The following is a 21,481-nucleotide window of genomic DNA, read 5'->3' on the forward strand; positions in this document are numbered from 1 at the left end:
AGAAACCAAGGGACTATGAGTTCTAATCACGTATGAAAGTTGCTTAGGTGACTTTGAGACAGTCGCTTTCTTTCAGTCCAGCTCACCTCAAAGGGTTGCTATTGTGGACAAAATAAGAGGAGGAAGGAATATTGTGTAGGTCTGCTGCTTTGAGTTATTTATAAAAATAATAAAGGTAGGATTTTTTTTTAAAAAAAATGGAAAACATGTTTTGTTTTAAGCTTGGAATAAAGCAACTCCACTCAAAATATTCTGCAGGAACAGAACTGAAAATATTTTGAATGTTCAATTGCAGAAAAATTTAAAATGATTGCACAGTTCCAGCAACTGTGGAAATAGCTACTGCACCCTTATTATTGCACCCCCAGAATCACATGAATACATGACGTTACACAATGAGTGCTAATTCCCATGAGTTTTAATTTTTAAAACATTTCCGAAAAGATTAAAAATAAAGGCTCACAGAAAACAATAGGAATGCAACCCTGCTTTTACTTATTGGGGGGGGGGACCTATTTAGAATTTGTCATCTAAATCTCTCCACTTCTTAATAAAGAGAACAAAGGGACATCTTTTCAATTTAGACAAGAACAGCTGCTGTCCTTAACATGCCTTTCAGTTAGCACATCTCCTACTTGAGGTATAGTGACGCCATGCAAAAAGGTGAGACGGTTTAGTCATGTATACTACTTTTCTCCTTCCTGTGCATGGACTTTGGTTCTTTATTAAACTTTAGTAGCGTATTTCTCTTTCTTATACTTTGGGGAATGCTGTTACTGTCTAGTTAGTAATTTTTATTACTGTCACAGATCAGTATTGTGTTACTGTCTAAAATGTTTTTTTTTAATTTTTTAAGTTTAAAATGTCCTTGTCTAACTGATCATCTGGAAAAGGTAAAATGGTCCTGCCTAGGAACGCCATCTTATTAAAGACCTTTGTCAGCGCTAACTGAATGGCAAATGTCAGCACACCTTGCTAACTAACAATGTGATGTCAACAAACATAATTAATTGTATGTCAGGGGTGTCAAACTGCCGCCCTGCAGGCTGGATGCGTCATGCCAAAACTGTGCCCACCCCGTTGCCAGTAATGGGGAAAAAGTCATAATATGTCACGACACGTCACGTGACATCACGAGTTTAACACCCGTACTCTAAATCATTCTCAGAGAATAAATCTCAATGTAGACTGAAATCTCTGAAAGGTATTGCATACACGATAATTCCAGAGACCCATCTACTGTCATATTTGGGTGTTCTTGATCAAGAGTAGATTATTTAGTCCATATTGCACTTATAATGTTTAATTTTCCAATACTCAATAAATCTTTCTAGCCCTTGTCATAATAATGGATTCACTGTTTCTGAATTTTAAATAAAGATTTATACAAGAGGTTTTCTTAGTTCTGATTTTTTTTAATAAAATAGTCCTGGGCCAATTTTTCTGAAGGCACTGACATCCTGCTTACTTAGCAAAATTAAGCAATTGATTTGGCATAGTTCTTTTTCACCCCAGGTTCAAGATACAAGCACAGCAAAAGATATTGTGATGTTCTTTGCTGAAATGCTGGAAAAATGGGGAAGGACTTGGGGGATTCTTAATCACAGATAACTTTAAAATAGCAGTCAAAATTTGCATGGATTGTATACAACATCTCAAAGACCAACAAAGCAACCCAAACCAAGACATATTTTTTTACATTTTGAAAGGCATCCTAAAATACCACTCTATAAGCCAGAAGCACTTCTAAAATGCACTTGCACAGCAAACTTTGAGCTAAGATTTTCACAACTTCATCAACAGTAGAGCATACACATATTTGCATATCTGTCTGCAAAATTAAACAAAACACAATCCACATGCAATGCACTCATCGAACTACACGAGCTATTAACTTTCCCATAATAAATTTAAAAAAACAGCAGTAGCATACTAGGCAAGCTAGTAGGCATGCAGTAACAAATAACCTTCTTTTGTCTTAACCTCTTCTTTCCTCTATACATTCCACTCCCATACTACGCCATCCAAATTAAACTAATAACAGCATAATCATAATTGGTCTCTGCTGCTGTGCCGACTATGGTGGAAACAGTTTGAAAAGGGAGGGGGGATGCAACTAAGCACAAGCTACGAAACCAAAATCCAATCCAATGCTCAAAATAGTTGGAACTTTCAAATGACATTGAATCAGCTAAATTTTGTTTCAGGCTCAGAATAAGACAAAATATACATTTTGTTTCGTTCAGAAACACCTCGCACGTGCTTATTTCATGATTTAAAAATGCTTGCACTTGATTAAAAAAGCAATTATCTTCCTATCCCATTTTATATTCTTCAGAAATGGTGCTTATTTACATGTCCAACCATCTTAAATCAAACTGTGAGTGGCTCACAACCGAAGAATAAAAATAATACGTACAAACAATGAAATAAAAGCTTAGCAATAATTTCTGAGTTAGAAGTCAACAATATTTTAAGTGTGCCACAATTTCCATATTTGCTGTAGAAAAGGCAAGAAAAAGCTATGTTGCACATACACAGGTCAATGTATGACTGCTTGTGTCTCACATATGCTGTGTCTCATGACATGCCTATTTAGACAATTGAACTGAAATAACTTCAATATACACTGTAATTTAGAGTGGATTTCTGAGCTCTGCAATGCAAACAGAATGCTTCTTGAAATCATATGCTATATTCCTAGGACAAATCCTGAAGCATTCCCAACAAGCCCAACAGATCTTTCTCAGAACAGATTAAGGCTTTTGTTCCCAACAGATCCTTTAATGTTTTGTCTGACAAAGCATTAGACAGATGTGATTCTTGGCTTTACTTTTTTCTTTCATAGCAAATATTGGCTCCCATCACAGCTAATTCTCCTTGCGGTATTACCTGTTATCAAATAATATCAGAGAGGCATTTATGACACCACTAAGGAAATAACTGGCAATCTTTGGCTTGATACTAAGAACCATGTTGGGCAGAAATCAGAGTAGAGAATAAGATGACCTTGATGAAGATAGGCCAGATCTGTTACCAAAGCAATGATAAGAACACAGCTTAGGCCTAAAATAAGCAAAAGGGAAGAAGGCAATAGACAATCAGACCTGCAAGATTCTGTTATTGTAGTCACTCTCAATAAAAAATAGTCCTGCCCTTCTTGTGGTATTGGTTCTTGCTCAGATTTACTTGGTGGGGCTGACAGATAGGTGGTAAATAGCACTATCTAAGCAGAATTTCTATTTGTTTGAGAATCATATATTAATCCTAAAACATCACTATAATTCAGTCATGGCATCCAAGTCAACTTGGATGCAAGATATTTTACTGACAAAATATTCATTACAAATATCACAGCTGACCACTGAAGTTCTCAATTTTGATTCAGGAGAAGAGAGATCTGAACTGGTTCAGATCTTCATTTTCAACAGCTCCACTGGGGGAAATATGTGAATGCAATACACGTAGAAAGAAATGCTTCTTTGGTATGTGATTCACGAAAGCTTTCAGATGAGGTCTATGTTATGTCTCAAAGAATTAAAGTCCACTTTTTCTCTATATGTACTTCAGCTATTTAAATGGCTTCGTACTTCAATTCCCGTAATTATTTCATGAGGCCAATCTGAAGCGGAGGATGCTCAACAGTGATCAAATCTATAGCTGTTCTAGTCTCTCCTGATGACAGAGTTATAATAGAATTCAGTTTATTATGTCCTTTCATATTGATGTAATCACCAGTGGATCAAACTATAAAACTTTCCAGGATGATTTAGAAGCCTGCAACAGCCAATAACCTGTCTGAGATGGTCACTATAATGGGGTCATCTTTCAGAAGATGGTTAGTGACAAGAAAATCTCAGAGTAAGAATGTGGGGGATGTAGACATATAACTGCTAGTAAAGTCTGATTGTGAGAAGAAAAGGTAAGCAATTCACTGCATGGAGGCAACACATAAAGGGTGCTAGATTTGTAGAAATAAAAGTGGATAAATGTTACCCCTCTGAGTAACTGTTATGCAACTTAATGAGTCTAAACTGTTTGTAATTAGTAGTGTTCCTAAAGTACCACAAAGATTAATTCCTAGTAGTGTTCCTAAAGTACCACAAAGATTAATTCCTAACTGACCTGTTCAAATGCCTATGAAGTTAATGTCTTGGGGAACCTAAAAATGTTTACACCTTTATTGGGGAGGAGTGCTCAGTGTACACATAAGGAGGTGTTCTGCTTTGGCATTAATATGCTAGTTTTTGTACTATTGTTAACTAGCTAAAGTTATTCACTTAAGATGAGCAGCCACGTAAATATTCTAAACTAGCTGTACCCAGCCACGCGTTGCTGTGGCTCAGTCTGGTAAAAGCGTGTGTTGTTTTTACGTCCAACAGATAGCGCTGTTTTTCAAAAAAACCATGTTTTTACCTGTCACAGGTGTGACATCTATATAATATAGGTATATAGAAACACGCGCGTATTCGAATGCAACGTTGTGTCAAAATTTCAAAGCAATCGGTGAAGAACATTCGGAGATTTAAGATTTTGAACAAACAAACATTTACATTTTTATTTATATATATAGAAAGAAGATATAGATAGATGAGTAAGTAAAACAAATCAACCACACTAAACAGTTCTAATGTTCTCACAATGCTGATATTCTCACACATGGGGGGGGAGATAGAGGTACTGTCAAAGTGAAGATATTCTGTTTATTCTGCCAACATAAACATAACAAAGCAAGACAAAATAGGGCAAGTGTATGGCAGAACCTGAGAGTGCTGAGAGGGATTATCAGGAATTAGAAAATAAATAGGCGTTCTTAAGGCAGAGCAAAATATTTATCAAGTTGTAGACGTTCCCATGTATGACCATTTTAATAAATATTGAGAACATCTAAAACATTGACTAGGACACACTTTTGTTCTATGCATTGTTGAAACAGGGAAGATACTAGTTAATGCTTGCATATAATTCAGAGGTTTTGTGCCTATTAACTTCACCAAAGTTAACTACAAACAAAATATACACCAATCCTCTTTGTGTGCCTTTTTGGGGACCAGGGGAGAAGGGAGACAAGACAAAGGCAAACATTTCAGAAGAATGATCTCACTACAAATATCAGCTGAATTCATTTCCAACCAGGTATTTTTTTAATGAAATGGTTTTTCTTCAGTTTAGTGAAATATATATTATAGAACTGCATGCTTTCCTCCTCAGCTTCATTGGTAAGCTATTATTGTTCAAGAAAGAACTCTCAAACAAGAAATTCCACACACCTAGTTTCATAATGTCTGTAGGATTTTGGCAGATATGCAAATCTCACCTGCGTATAATGTGAGTCAACTTAAATGTATCTGTCATTTCTTAAAGTATGTTAGTATCAAAAAGAGTATAAGGTACAACAGCAATTCAAGATATTTGGGAGAAATACAACCTATAACAATTCAAACAATGTTTCAACAGCAACACCCATTATTTCTTAAACGTTTCAGACACAGATTCTCTTAAACATTTTCCAAATGTTCAGTATTACTACTGACTGTATTTACTGCATCCATAAGTGACTTTCATAGATTTTTATTAATTAACATTACTTTTTTTGGGGGGGGGTGGTGGCAGAAACAAAATACAAACGCATGTTTCATTATCTCTGAAATCACTGTACTTACCAGTTGTTTCCACAATGCCCTCTAGGATGACAACAATCTCAAACTGTTCAGTTTGCATGCTTCGCTGAGAAAGGTCATAGAAGGGGCTTTTTGAATCGATCACATGGCAGATTGTAAGTGGTGACACAAGAAAAAGTTGATCGGCCCCTGTGCTAAAACCTACATCCAGTTCAAGTTGATCGAGGGGCAGAAATTCACCTTCAGGAGTTTGCCGAGACTATAGCAAACATGAAGAGAGAAAAAGAAAGAAAGAGAAGTAATAAACTAGTATAGTTATTTTCAAGACAATACGACAATAGGTGATAGCCATACAGTATTTTTCACCATGAATCATCCAGATTAGGCACAAAGTTATTTTACAGAAAAAAGGAGGAAGGCAAAAGCTTTCAAGTTCTCTCAGTATCTTCCTACTATTAGAAGGTAATTTCTTTTTACATGAATACCAGCACTTTGTGCAAATGATATTCATTTCTGGAGGTCTCAATAACATTTATGAAAGTTCAATTGTCTTCCAAAAGGAAACACACACAAAAAATAATTATTTTACTCTTTACCTTATTAAATTTCCATTTGGGTCAAGTTATCTTCAGATCCTGAACAGCTGTGTCAATGAACTAATGTATTGCAATATATTATAGTCAAGTGTATCTACATGTATTATTTTATTTATTTATTAAATTTGTATCCCTTCCATCTCACTGTCACACAACTATTACTACTGCATGTAAACTTATTGTGAGCACTGACCAGGATTTTGATCCATACATTAATTTCTTAACTAACTGAAGCAGCTACATAGCCTTTAAATAGTAAATACAAATAACCATTAAGCAGTATATTGGCTTAAACCTGTGATTTGCTTTCTAGAGCCAGAATCTAGAGGCTTAAACTATCATTAGCATTTTTGTTTCCTGTTAAAATTAGCTTAAATACAAGAATGTTGCCCCTTTTACTACACAGACTCACTCTTCACATATTCCCAACAAGAAAGTGTCTTGTAACAATAATAATGGTACTCATAATAAAACAGAAGAAACTTATTTTAAAATGCTGTTTATTAAGATAGGCTGTTCTCATAAAAAGATTCTATGCTGTTGAAGGGCAAAGATTCCCTTCAGTAGCATGGAAAAGCAATGGGTTTAAAATGTCATGGACAAAAGCAAGAACTGCCTGTACACACTTACAGAGGACAATCTAGTGATTGCACGGTTTAATCCTAGTTTGCAATAACAAAGTCAGGTGTTTTGGAGATTTCTGTCTAGGTCACAAGTGTCAAACTCACCACATCATGTGATGTGTCGTGACATATCGCGACTCTTTTTGCATTGCCGGCAATGGGGTGGGCGTGGCTTCGGTATGATGCATCCGGCCTGCGGGCCAGAAGTTTGACACCCCTGGTAGGTTAAGCTAGCAGCCTAGTTAAGCCGTGTAAAGTAATGTGACTTAGAGCTATGCCCTGGTCTGGGAATCTTGACAACTAGATCTTATCCACTGAGTAATAATACTAAGCTCTACCTCTCAACTCACATAAAGCAAGCTGTGAAAATGTGAAAGCTTACCATGACACAATGATTGCACATGTAGCCTAACAGATGAAGCTCAGTCAAAACAAGAGGAATTATTTGATCTCAGGAAAACAACCTAAGATTTTTGGAAATAACAGCCTACAAGACTACAAACTGTTTTTTTTCCTATCTAAACCAGCCTGTGGGATAGGATCAATTTAAAAGCCTCAACTGCTAAGGAAACTAACTCAGAGATACAAGGCTTTTATGTGACAGTACAATGATTATTCATTAGCATTCCAAAGAAGGATAGATGGCATAAATATAGCAATAGAAAAATTTTATTCTGCTTGGCTAACTATATCCCCTTTGATTCCAGACTGATTCACAAGTTTTATTTTTTTCCTGATTTAGTGGCTGATATTAGGAACAAAAAAAGCAATCTTATGTGCCTTTAAAAATTAAAAAAAAGTATTAAGACTGAATGGATATGCATGCAAAATTGGATCCAAATACTGGACTAGTCTCAATATTATGCAAATAAGTTTCTATAGTATCTTCACTTATATTCTCTCCCAGCACATGAAATATCCTCTGAAAACCATCTGGAAGTTGGTCCAAGAAAAAGAGAAGGGGCCATCTATTACACTGACGGCTTCTGCCTTTTAATAAATATAATTATATTTGCAATGGATGGGTGGTACTTATGTATCTATTCAAAAGGGTAAGTCCAGGTATATATGTATAGGATTGAAGCTTTAGTTATATCTACAGTAGAGAACACATGAAATTAATAGGACAAGTTATTAAAGGGTAATGTCCTATTAATTTCTAACCGTACTGAAGTCTGCATCAATTAAAAATAATTACCAAAATGACAATTATGTATGAATGTCTGCTAAAATATAGATATTTCTTAATTGGATTCAATGTAATAAAAATATGACTCTATGCAGAGGAGCAAATTTATATTATTTATTGTGGGATAACTTTTAAAATGTCCAGATGCCTATGTATTGATCAGTATTACTGACAGATTAAATATATTTATTTTGATCCTAGTTATATCAGTAAAAACTAATAGGAAGCATGCTTAAGACAGGAATGGATTGTAATCTGAATGTTATTCTATGCATTTTGCAGATGAAAAACTCTGCTGTAATAAATTATTTGGAATTTGGAATTCAAAGTTTTAAATTTTGGCACCATATACCATGTTAGGAAGGAAAGCCACACAAATGTCATTCAATAGCTTTTATTAAACAGCCTAATAGCAAATACAGCCAGATTAGCATAGCAGCTACTAAGGCATCAGGCTAAAAGCCAGGAGACTCTGAGTTCTAGTTCCACCTTAGGCATGAAGCCAGCTGGGTGACCTTGAGCAAGTCATACTCTGTCAACCCTAGGAAGGAGGCAAGGGCAAAGCACTTCTGAAAAACTTTGGCAAAAAAGTCACAGTCGATACTAATTTGAAGGCACAAATAATAATAATAATAATAATAATAATAATAATAATAATAATAATAATAATAATAATAATAATAATAATAATAATAATAATAATAACAGAATTCCAGTATAAGAAATACTCATTATAGGTAGAAACGCGTGTTTTTCTAGATGTCTTGTTATTACATAAGTTTAGATAAGTATTTTAAACATGAGATGTTTAAGAAATACAGACTGATTTCATAGAATTTTGCTATTCGTTCATTGTTTTCAATCTGCATTTGATAGGAAATGAGTACCACAGAGTGGCCTACATACTGAATGAAGTTGGAGCAAAAATGTACCATTCTCGTTAAGAGGAATAGGATGTAAGGTTGTTCCAAAATATACATAAATGTTACATTTTTTTAATCTTTCTTTTTAAACAAAATGTTCTCTGGGTTGCCATTATAAAAACAGCAATTTTAATACTGTATTTAAAAAAACGTAGGATATGTGAAAAATAATTTAATTTGACCTATCAGTTATTTCTGAGGTTTTTCAGGCTGAAACATTGTTGAATGATGTATTCATACATTATACATTACGTTAACTTGTCTTACTCAGAAAAACCATCTCAGGACCACAACAGTCATCTGAGGCAGGTAAGATCATCGTGGATAGCTTGTCAAAAGACTAGTGAAATAATTTATCTGCTACATAACACTTGTTATCATAACTTGTCATCACAGTGCATTTTGCTATTCATTCTGATGCTTATTGCCACTACTGATTTTATTCTGATTAGTTTTATTGCTTCTGATATCACTATTTCGTAAGAATAACACCATGGAAATTACTATCTTTTACTAATCTGTAAACTGATACTGTTAACCAAGAGAAAGATTTAATTTGAAAAAAAGCATGAAATAGGAAGACATTTTGTTAAAATTTACAGCCTGCGCTCTTAATTTTGTAATATTAGCTCGTTCTGAAAAATCTTTTCTTTTTATTAATTCAGTCTTTTCCATACTTTTCCATACCGTTTTTTCTCTTTTAAAAAATATGTAAATACAAAAGGTTCAAAGAAATAAACGGCAGCTGCCGTATCATAATACATATCTAAGTCAATAAGGTCCAGACAGGGCGATTCTCCATAAGGCAAATATTTTTGAGTAGACTTTTTCAACCTGGGCACCTTCCAAGTGTATGACTCTAATATGCAAAGTTCCTTAGTCAACATGACCATAGCTCATAATCCTGAGAACTGAAACCTAGAAGGCACCACAAGGCTTCGTGGTATCCGTAGCAGAACATCTAGATTCAGCCATAGTTTCATTCCATACAGCATTAACCATGTGAACTCTCATGCTTCCTCCTTCCGTTATATATTCAAGATGGACAGTATTTAATATTTATTTGCTACGTATATGTAGGGGTGTGGGTCTATACATATGTTGTTCATAGTATGTTTAGGTGTGTGTCATGTATGTGTTTCACTTTGAGAGCGAGCAACTAAATTTCATTTTTGATGTGTGCTTTTGTGCCCTCAGTAAAAAAAATGACAATAAAGGTTATCTTATCTTATCAATTGTGGAAGGATAACTTAAACTATATCTCATCAGCGCAGGCTGTAAATTTGCATTCTGACATCCAGAAGACAAAATTATCTGCTCCTGGAGTAAGGATTATCCAATTTTTTTTATAGACAAAAAGTTGCTGGAACTATTAGACACAGCTTTGAATGAAAGACTGGATTCAAATTTTTAGAATACATAAATGTGTTATAATTAAAGGAAGAACTATTCTCATTGTCCTATCTCTTCTCTCTGTATATTTATTTATCTACAAATATATGGAGAGAGATAGGACAATGAGAATAGTTTTTTCTTTAATTATAACACATTTATGTATTGCAATGTTTGAATCCAGTCTTCAATTCAAGGCTGTGTCTAATAGTTCCAGCAACTTTTTGTCTGTGAAAAACACTGGATAATCCTTATTCCAGGAGTACATAATTTTGTGTTCTGGATGTCAGAATTAAAATCTTACAATCCTTTATTTAATATTTATTTACTTCTCCTAGTCCACCCACTTGTTTGGATGAGCTATCTGATCATATGTGCAGCCATAAGATAACTGCGGAGATACTTTTAGAGTACTGAAAGAGCATAATGGACATTCTTCTAAAATAGGTATGATTGATGGGCCTGACAGCTGCCGTGACAGGTATGGTCAGTTAAAAAAAAAAGCACCCATTCTCCAGAAAACAAACTGTAAAGTTGCTTCATTATCTAACGTACCCTTTCCTACCCCCTTCTTTCTATAGTATAGAACAACTTACCTTTGCCATTTTTGGGGTGGGAAGGAATATTTCAAACGAAGCACCAATCTATATCTACTTGCATTTTAAAAAAATGATTATTTATTAATCCTATATGGAACCAGGTATCAAAGCTGACTTCCCATTTATTTAAACTAAAGAAATTCGCAATATATGGAAGAAATCCGGGTGCTACCTTGCTGTGACATCTAACTTCATAAACTGTGATACCCATGTCCAAATTTCATTGGCTGCTTTTAATATTTTGTTAAATTTTAACATTTTCTGACTCTTTAATCAATATAATATTTTGTGAAAATTACTTTGAGACTTTGAGAATATATTTTATTCCGTTTTATTTGACTGTTATGTGTAAAAAGAATTTTTTTCCATGTTACACACTCAGCTGAAAATTGTGCATGTACACACACATCACAAACACCTTGGTTCTTTTGGGTAAGCCCCACCCACCTCCTAAATAAATTTCCCATATTTTTTTCACATCTAGATTTTCTTCTACCTCTTGCCAAAGATCAACCACATATTATGAAATTAGCTTTGATACCCTAATTGTCATCCATAATTTATTTTTCTGAATTGAGATGTTGTACTATAGAAGAAATTCAGCATTCCCAAATAGCAAGCAAGACATTTTATGCACATGTTGCTTCATGTTAAGGAATATATTTTATATTTTCTAACTGTATTATATAAAATAGAGGCAGTACATTATGTCATTACTCATTCATAATGCTTTGCGACTAAATCCGTATCTTTTCTTGGTTACATAACAGCATAAGAGAATACACAGAGACTTTTTAAAAGATCAATTTAAATGTGATACTGTTTAAACGATGCATATACATTTTATACTTCTGTAGGGTACGTTCTCCTATATAACTGATCACATTTGCCACCTCATTTACTCGATCAAATAAATCACATGTAAAGACATGTCAAAGTTATAGAACAGAAGAACTTTATAATGTATAAACCAGTAGGGTAATTAATGTACAATGCAAATTTGATCTGGGGCAAAATAATTAATTTAAACTTAGGGCTGTGATAAATACTGCAATCTGTTTTTATAATTAGTTGTTACAATCTAATAAAGTCCATTGCACAGTGCATATATTGGTGCCTTGAAAAGATTAGAATCTAATCACTAGATGAATACTAACAAGGATATTTCACATATCATTTATATTATCATTTTAAATTAAAAGTACTGATAAAATTAATAGTGATGGCTACTATGCACATTAGTGGGATTTTCTTATATAAAATTTATAATAAAATATCTAAAAATTCTATAAGCAAATATTGCAAGATAAAGGGCAGGAGAGTATAATAATTTATGTACCTCATTCTGTGGTAAGTGACAAGAAGTGATTTATGCTATCATTCATTTAATATATTGGGGTATAGGTAAGTGAGAGTTACAAATATCCTTAATTTCTCAAAATAATAATTTACCTTTATTCAGAAAAATATAAAGTATGCATTACTGACTGTATGAGCTCGACTAAACAAGTGTTTATCACACAGCATACATTGTAAATTAATGACTCCCACCTCAGTGTTGTATCATTATTCACCATAAGTCACTAAGCACATTTAGAAGTCAGAGTTAATTATCAGAAAACGAGACTCCTAAATATCTCACTCAAGAAAAAAGGACCAGACAACCGATCTGAATATATAATAGAATCTTAAGTTACTGAATTCAAAGAAGTCAAAGAATTTGCCCTAATTTAAAATAGTAACAATGTAGTAAGTCTCAATCAGAATTCTTAAGGTTTCCAAGGGAGTTTTTCTCTGCATAAGACAGTATTTTAGCTTATTAACAGAATCTTCCGGTACAGTAGTCTTCAAAAATCATAAAAACTACAGTAATAACAAGAAAGAGGAAACATTAGGTTCACCTCAATGTATTTTTCCTACTACAATATGAAAACATAATCTATATGACAAAACTGCAGTGCAAATTCATGTTTTTGGTTAGTTTAAACTCTTTTTCCACAACAGCATGTCCACCAGTGTTAACATTAACCATATATAGTCTAAATCAGTTTGAAGCTGGCATAATTGCAAAACACAGTCTGGTGTTATCTCCTATGTATCAGCAAGAAGGAGGAGCATGTCAACCCACGGAGTTGTCCTCACAACCTGGAGATAAGGCAGCATTGTGTTTCAGCAAAACTGAAACATGAACTGGCCTTGCTGAAACATTTTCGTTTTAAAAGGTTATACCTATGACCTATAACACAGGTTTCAACAGGTGATAGTAACAGATCTGTACAGCACCTTAAATAAACTGTACATAATAGCCACTCGGGGGGCTATACGATATGATCATATTTGGACTAAGAATCAAGTTTATCTCAGCAGTCAAAATGATGTTTAAACTTAAAACTTACTGGCTTTTGAAAGAAATATAAGGTGGTGACATCATCATACTGAATCTTAAGAAATATATGTAATCTACAGAATTTAAAAGAATTAACTACTTCAGTCATACTGCCTACACACTTCATGATCAATATTTCCAATGGAATAACTGAACCTTAAAAAGTCATGTTCATTTAAAAAGCACCAATCTGTACACTCTTGAAGGCAATGACTTTTCTCTTTTATTTACAAAAGGAGATGTATACAACTGTTAAACAGAATTTGACAAAAAGAAATAAGTACAAGTGGCTGAATCAAGAATTTAAAAAGACAACTTGTGCTGGTAAAATGATTGTACTTCAGACTATAATCCAGAAACCAGAAAGACGGAGAAAGCTTTAATTTAAAAGCTGCGGACTACGTAGAAAAATTAACTTCAATTCATTAGCAGTTTGAGAAGCTGCTACTGTAATGAAAAAGAAGGGAACTCAGCCACAGATGCAGGAAACCACGATTTTAAAAAAGGAAAATAGACGAGAAGCAATGCAACAGATTAAGGAAAAATGGTTCATAGAGAGATGCGCATCAGGAAACATTCCCTCATAGGAAATAGCAATGCAAATACTGTGAAAATATAAAACTCAAGCACAAGAAATATACTAAGAGTTCTTTGAAAAATATTGGAAGGGAAATCAAACTTGTCCTTGCCCTGCCCCATTCATGGAATTTTGTAGTGTTCCTGACAACTGACTATTCTAGCTTATTCACTTGCATCTTCTAAAACATTTCTAATTTTTAATTTTAAAAAATCCTTTAAAATGAGGTGGGAACTAGAAAAACATGTATTGTATGTATTTTAAGTGAAATGCTGTTAAGAAAGGTATGAAACCATACACCTGTAAATTGGGGGAAAAAATTAAGCAAAGATGAATACTCATCTTTGAATACTCAATATGATTAGAACCGAAGGCAAGAAAGCTTGAACTTACTTTGAGAAGTTTGCAGCGGATTTGTGCGGAGACCATGTGGCTGTTGCGAAGGTTGCCCACCCTGAACATGAGGGTGAGCTTGCCATCCCTCATGGATATGACAGCATGTTCGCTGAACATCAGTGTCTCCGCCCGCTTTTTAGGTTGAGACATCTTGATAAACATACAGCCTATAAGAAAAGCATCCACAATGGAGCCCAAGATGGACTGGAAAAGAAAGAGGATGATGCCCTCGGGGCATTTGTCTGTAATGTATCTGTAGCCATACCCAATAGTAGCCTCTGTCTCTATAAAGAAGAGGAAGGCAGAGGGGAAATTGTAGACGTTGGCAACACACGGGGTGTATTTCTCATCATGGGCTTTGTTCAAGTCACCCCGTATGTAGGCAATGACCCACCACATGGAGGCCATGAAAAGCCAGGCCACCGTGTAAGTGAGGATAAAGATGAAAAGGTTCCAACGCCACTTGAGGTCCACCAAGGTGGTGAACAAGTCCGACAGATAGCGGCTCGTCTCGCTGCCCAGGTTGCCGTGCTGCACGTTACACCTGCCATTCTTGTCCACAAACCTCTGGCGCTTTTTCTTGTGGGCCGACCCTTGCTGCTGGTGGAAGCCTGACCCACTGGACGAGGTGGTCACCACTTGATAATCGTCCCCAAATTTCCGTCGAAGTGCAGACATAATACCAAGAGGGCAGCCAGAGTCTCCAATCTGCAGGGTGCCAGAGGTGAGAAATGGGACACTCCGCTGCACCTTTCCCCTTCCTTTCTAACCCTTCCCCCTTCCCTTCTGTTCACGCTTCCCTCTTTCCGCCCCTTCCCCCTTCTCTCCTTTCTTCTTACTTTGGAGCTCCTTCCCTCCCTCCCTCCCTCCCTCCCCCCCAGCTTCCAAAATTCGCCCGGTTCTTCGGGGCCACCAGCCTGCTTGCCTTTGCTCGAGAGGGCAACCTTCCGGGATGCGCCTTCTCACTCAGAGCCAAGCCAAGCCCGCGTAGAGAAGCCCCATTTCAGCGTTACCTTCCCTGCCCGTCAATCGGCCATCCCTGGAAGTTCAGAAAGGTGGCCCGGAGGAGAAGAGAGGAGAGGAAAGAGGCTGGTCGTCGCGCAAAGTAGCCGCAGTCGGTCAGACGGGCAGCAGCCGCCTTTGGGCGCCGATTCCTCTCCTCGGCGAGGAGCTGGGACCGCACAAAGGCATCGCCGGGCAGAGCTCCTCGGCGCTGCCTCTCCTGCCAAGAAGCCCAAGAACAGCCAAGCCCAGCGGGCAATTACACCCCCGGCTCCTGCCGGCTTCGCGCCTAACGCCGGGAGCCGCCGGCTCCCTCCTTTGATAACAGCAGCAGCAGGAGGAGGAGGAGGAGGAGGCGAAGTAGCCCCCGAGCGGAGGGGAGCCGCCACAGCGTCAACCTTGGGCGGCGAGCGGCTGCCTCATTGCGCCCGAGGACTTGCTCTGTGGATGCGGGTCGGCATGGCGCGGCTGGCCCCTGTCGGGCTCCGGGAGAGGGCGTGCGCGTGGGTCTCCTCAGCGCGCCTTTCAAGCAATGCGGGGCCCAGCCGCGGCTCTTGCACGGATTTCCATCTCTCGGGGCTTCTTCCCTGCTATAAATCTCCAAGGGCAGTTCGATCACTGGGCGGCAAGCCAGAAACGGAGGGGAAAGAAATATCCTTCTTGAGCAGGCTGGCAATTCTTTCCCTTTACCTCCCTCCCCGTTTTTTCCGATTTGTTTTGGTTCCCCTCCCTCCCCTTCCGAGATTGAGAACTAGAGAAATGTAGGCATGTAATCCACCGGGCGCCTGGCTCTGCTCTTCAGCCTGAGGGGGGATGGCGCTCTCGGAGCAATTTTTCTCCTCCTCCTCCTCCTCCTCCTCAAGCTAGCGGGAGACGGGAGTTGACGAGGCTGGTTGGGCGCTGGAGCGAGGCGGGAATAGCGGCCGCTGAAGGCGGCTCAGGCGCCGGGAGTGAGTTAATGCATGCGGCGATCTGCAGACCTTATGTTTCAGCCCCGCCTGTCCCTCGCTTTTCCTTTCCCACACCCCGCCTGATTTGGCACCTCCATTTCGCTCTCCAACGCCAAAGGCGACGGCGGCGACAAAGGGTACCGCTACCACAGAGCCAGTGAGCCATGCAGCCCCTCGGTTGTACACACACAGCTTTTTTCTTCTTCTTCTTCTTCTTCTTCAGCTGTCGCCATCCCCCCACCGCCTATAGCGACAGCTGCTGTCACTAAGGAGGCGAATGTGCCAGCTCTGCTATTATACTGTAACATCTCAGCTTTCAAAAATAACAACAACAACAACAACAACAACAAAACTAACGGATGCCCTCTGGGGCTTCGTCGTGAAAGAATTAGTCCAGTGAAATAATTTGAGTGGGCGTGGGTAAAAGTCAAATGTTGCCTTAAAAACAGATTCTGCCGGTTGGGTTTTTTTTTTTGTTTTTAATGCCTGAGAAAATAGTCTTTTTCCCTAATTCTATGAAAGGAGGGAGGAAATGCTGCAAATTCTGATAGTGCTGCAGCGCTGCCATGCTCCAAATCATAAAAAAAAAATCCTGCTCACCTGTTCCTCTGGAATTGCATAATACATCTGTCCCACTACACTAACTGCAGTTAATTTAAATTTACTAATAGCCGATCCTGGCACTGACTGCTCAAAAGTGAGTGCTGGATGATATGGTCTGGGAGATGTAGCATCTGGAATGAAAAGGAAACGAAGTTGGCAAATAGATCCTCACTTCTGCCACAGGCAATTAAAAAAAAAAAGATGAATGCAAAGGGAAGAATTGGAGGAGATGCCAGCATTGGACAAAAACTCTTTTGCATTAAACTGAAAGCATATGGTGCAACGATAAGTGGTTTCTGGATTTCTTTCAAAAAATTTAACACCTGCCAAATATAAATCTTTTTCAGTGCAATTCTCTCTGCGCCTATGTGGGACCTGTTCCCAAATAAATACACTGTCATCTTTACTTTAAAAAACAAACTTTCTACCTAAAATTGAAAATTGCTGCATACTCCATACCCAATTCTTAAATTAGATACATTGTAGTTAAAAAATACAGTACAGATATTGTCGATGAAAGGTCTGTTAAATAACTTGATAGCTATGCTACAGGAAGCATAAAAATAATGCTCAAGTGTAAACCATAAACCAACAAAATGTCATCATTCCTTTACTAGAATAATTTTTAAAAATCCAATATACCATTCTGCATTTCTTGAAGATTTAATAGGAAGCCGTAATAAACATCTATGTAGTATTGACACTGCTGATTTAAATTCAGTTCCAACATGTTGTACAGAAAATGAATTAAATGTTCACTTAGTACATAAAATGAAACAAGCAGATGTTTCATTGATAAAACAAAATGTTTATATGCGGGATCTGCAGACAGTGTCCAATTGTTTTTATATATGCTGTTCAGAAAACCTATTGAGTTCAATAGGATTTACTTCTAAAAAATACAGGTATATAGGAACCTGAGGGCATAGTTGTTGCAGTGAATGCTAATGTATTTATTTCATACAAGGTTGCAACCCATTTCTGTTAAAATAAAAATCCTGATCTTATTGACACAAAAGTTCAGAATTGCAATTGATTTAATGAAAATCCAGCATTTCATATAATTATCAATATGTAAATAAGTGTTTACATATTTGCTTAAAGTCAAAACAAATATTAGATTTGTGGAAGCTGAAGTCATAATAATGACTTGCTTGTTATATACAGGTGGTCCTTGTTTAGCAACCACAATTGGGACCAGCAACTCTCATTAAGTAAATCATTTTCCCCTATATGGAAATCATGTGACTGCAACTGTGCTTTCCTTTCCGACTCCTCCACCTTTTGGAAAGCTCACCCCAGTACTGGCATAATTAGTAAGAAGAGAATGTTTATATTTACATTCATTGGAGTAAAAGAGATTAGAGAGAGCAAGCAGGTACACAATGGGTAATACATATCAAAAGGAATGCAATGATGCTGGCAGCCCCAAGCATGCTCAGGGCTGATAGTTGCAAGCATGTTGTGCAAACAGTCTGGTATATTCCCCATTGTGTACTTGCTTACTCTTTTGTAATCCCTTTCACTCCAATCTCTGCTCTACAATGTGGTGAGAAAAAACAGGTCAGGCACAGGAGAGTTTGTTTACAGAAATTGCTTGTTTGCCCCCCCCCCCTCGCTTATTTAAGCAATCTTTCAATCTGCAAGTGAGGGAAGAGAAAAATCAAACAATTTTTCTAGGCAATTTAGTAGAATTTTGAGTTCCTTTCACCAGTTTTTCTGTACTTTCATATTTTCATCTAAGATTATTTTTAATAGGATTAGAGCAACAGACATTTCCCCATGTGTTTCCGAGAAAAACAAGTACTCAATATGTACAGTGTTATTAATGTAATAAAATTGATTTTGCAGTTACACTTCAAGGAATAATAATTTATTACTCAGTTAAAGTAAATAATAACTGATTAAAGTATAACATGACTGGATAAAATCTTTTAAAAATCATATATATTTTTCTTGTAACTTAATGCTAAGCAAAGAAATGGATTTCAAAGCAGAACTGCTTTTAAGAAATCTTATTGGTGAATGGATTGATCCTAAGGGCCCCAAAAATGTGGTTTTAATAGCAGGCAGTGAGGACCATCAATAGAAATGAAGCCGATCAAGTGATTGTGTTTTTTCTGCCATGAGGGGTGGGGTATGCTTTTTACATAGGTTTTTATTCTATAGTTGGATTGTTTAAATGTTGTAAGCCACACAGAATCACCTATGTGTGTGTTGGGCTGATATATAAATTCATTTAATAAAATAAATGAATTATGAATTATGCACTCAAATTTCTAAATTGCACAAAATCATGCTTCTTTAATTTCTTTGTATTCAGGAAAGTTTAGGCCTTCAAAATAAGTGATAGTACAGAGGGAAAAATATTTATTTCTATTTTTTAAAAAATCCAATAAAACAGATTACTATTTAACATTCTTTTATTTGTGTGTCAGGGTTGTATTTTGGTTTCTGTAAGTAGGATCTTAGAAATGCACCACTTACTCTGAATTGCTATTGTAATGGCTGTTGCAAAACAATTTCAGAAATAAGCACATCATACTAAGGAAATGCCTTGCTCCGATTTTCTATTCTGTTTCTGGATTCTTCTATTAATATGTTTTATGAGGAACAACAAATGCATAGTCACCATTAACAATGAAATTACTGAAATGAAATTACAATTAGATAATTTTATACTAATAATTCATTAATTCATTGTCTTCAGATATCTGGACAAGTATTTCCAATTCTAATAGTAACTCCTAAAAGAATGCAGTGTAATATAAAGTAATAAGCTATTTGACTACAATTTAGCATTGCCATGAACCAAAGAAACTGGCTATGGTTATGAATTAACAGTGGCTCGACATCTGATCATTTTACGGATATATCAATGGAGTTTTCTTGGCAATAGCTGGAAAGTAGTTTATTTTCTTCTAGGACATAGTTTTACTCCAAGTTAGATCCTACTTAGCTTCCAAACTCAGCAAGATAGTGCTGCCTCCAGAGACTCAAAAAATATAGTACTGTATATAAAGACATGCCGTTATCTAAGAAAAACTATTACTTTACCCATCCTTTTTTTAATAAAATTTTTATTAAAGTTTACAGTTGCGTAGATAAAAAACAAATTAAAAAATATAAAAGAATGAAAAGGTAGAAAGTGCAGAAAAGAAAAGAAAAAAGGAAAAATAAAAGCATAGTAAAGATAAAGAAAAATACATAAATAAATGATTTTCCCCTTCATCACAAGAAGTACAAACAATTTCAATAACTTATCTTCTCTGAGAATACAACAAAAATCTCATATCCCTTATCCCTGATCTATAAACTACTTCTTAAATCTTTGTTTGGATCCTAGTCAGCAAAACACCATTTAAGGATTACCATATATATTTTAACTTTAATCAAATAAATCAACTTCATCTTCCTTCCCTTTACTTTTAACCCAGTAACTTATCACTTTCTCTGAAAATACCACAAAAAATCTCCCCATGTGCTATCTCTTATCTATAAAATATAAACCACGTCATTCAGCAAAAGTCCATTAAAGGTTACAGAAACAACCTCATACCTTGATCAAATAACCCAACTTCATTTTTTTTTCTTGGAAAAAAACTTTATATTTCTTCCTTTTGCTTTTAACAATCTTGATCTTTAATCCCTTTAAATAATGTGCCAGACCTTTTTTTTTCATTTACTCTTTAACATCTTAGAAAATGCTTCAAAACTTTAAAAAGTCTCATTTGTAAATCCAAACTAATAAAGTTATCCAAATCTTTGGTTTGTTATTTGTATATCCCTTTTCATTATTGCTATATCAGCTGGTTTCATTTATGTATCCAATGTAACATCTTTTTCCATACCATTCTTATAACATATCATTTTTAAATCCAGTTCAAATCAGCCTTAGCCTCAATCTTATCCAATAAAATTTGTTCCTCTTCTATAAACTCTTTTAAATCCAGTTTATCTATATTATCAGACAAACTTAAATTAACTTCTGAGTCCATTGCTCCCAAATATCTTTCAATTCATCCAAAGTTAGAGTATTTTGCTCCATGGTGTATTAGTGTGTCAAATTTAAGTGTTCTCCTTTTATTAATTTTTTAGTTCCTTCTGGTTCCCTTTAGTGCCCAAACTTCCTAATCCCATCTTATCATGTTTTTTTTTAGGAAACAACAATATTTTTCAATGGAAAGTTCTTAAAATTAATTTCAAATTTGCTTTCAAATCTATCTGAATCCTTAGTCCATCTGTAACTCCAAAATCAAACCTTTTGCTGTTTATTTCAATACAGTTTTTTTGTGTGTGTGCTTAAAGTTGGATAAAAGTCCTGTAATGAAATCTGTAGATGACTTTGGGGAATGAGGGAACCAGATGCTCCCTGGGAAAAAAAATCTAATAAGAGAAACAGGAGTCTCCAATGGATTAACAGCCAGAAAAAGAAATTTAGGAAGAACCTACCCTAATTGTTCAGGTGGTTAAAAGTGGTAGTGGGAAGTTTATTCCTTCAGAATTGCAAGATTCTGGTAATATGACCTTATAATGAAATAGAATTAGCTCATCTAGTCATGTTTCCTGTCTTGTTTACCTGAGAGGGCTATCAACTTCTTTCGCTAAGAGACAAGTTGATAAA

At 36.1% G+C, this 21,481-nt stretch overlaps 1 protein-coding gene across 1 annotated transcript; it reads right to left on the minus strand.

The window, feature by feature from the left end:
• Window positions 1-1,723: 1,723 nt before the first annotated feature.
• LOC107296865 (G protein-activated inward rectifier potassium channel 1-like) lies at window positions 1,724-14,980 on the minus strand (the record flags this gene model as incomplete). The annotated part of the gene is made up of 4 exons (XM_015826220.1): window positions 14,300-14,980; window positions 5,664-5,880; window positions 2,966-3,066; window positions 1,724-1,831 (listed from the first exon to the last, which is right to left on the minus strand). Coding segments are annotated over exons 1-4 (1,107 nt in total), but the record flags the coding sequence as incomplete, so codon positions are not given.
• Window positions 14,981-21,481: the final 6,501 nt, after the last annotated feature.

Source organism: Protobothrops mucrosquamatus, unplaced genomic scaffold (assembly GCF_001527695.2).
Source record: "Protobothrops mucrosquamatus isolate PMUCROS unplaced genomic scaffold, P.Mucros_1.0 scaffold3010, whole genome shotgun sequence".
Classification (NCBI taxonomy): domain Eukaryota; kingdom Metazoa; phylum Chordata; class Lepidosauria; order Squamata; family Viperidae; genus Protobothrops; species Protobothrops mucrosquamatus.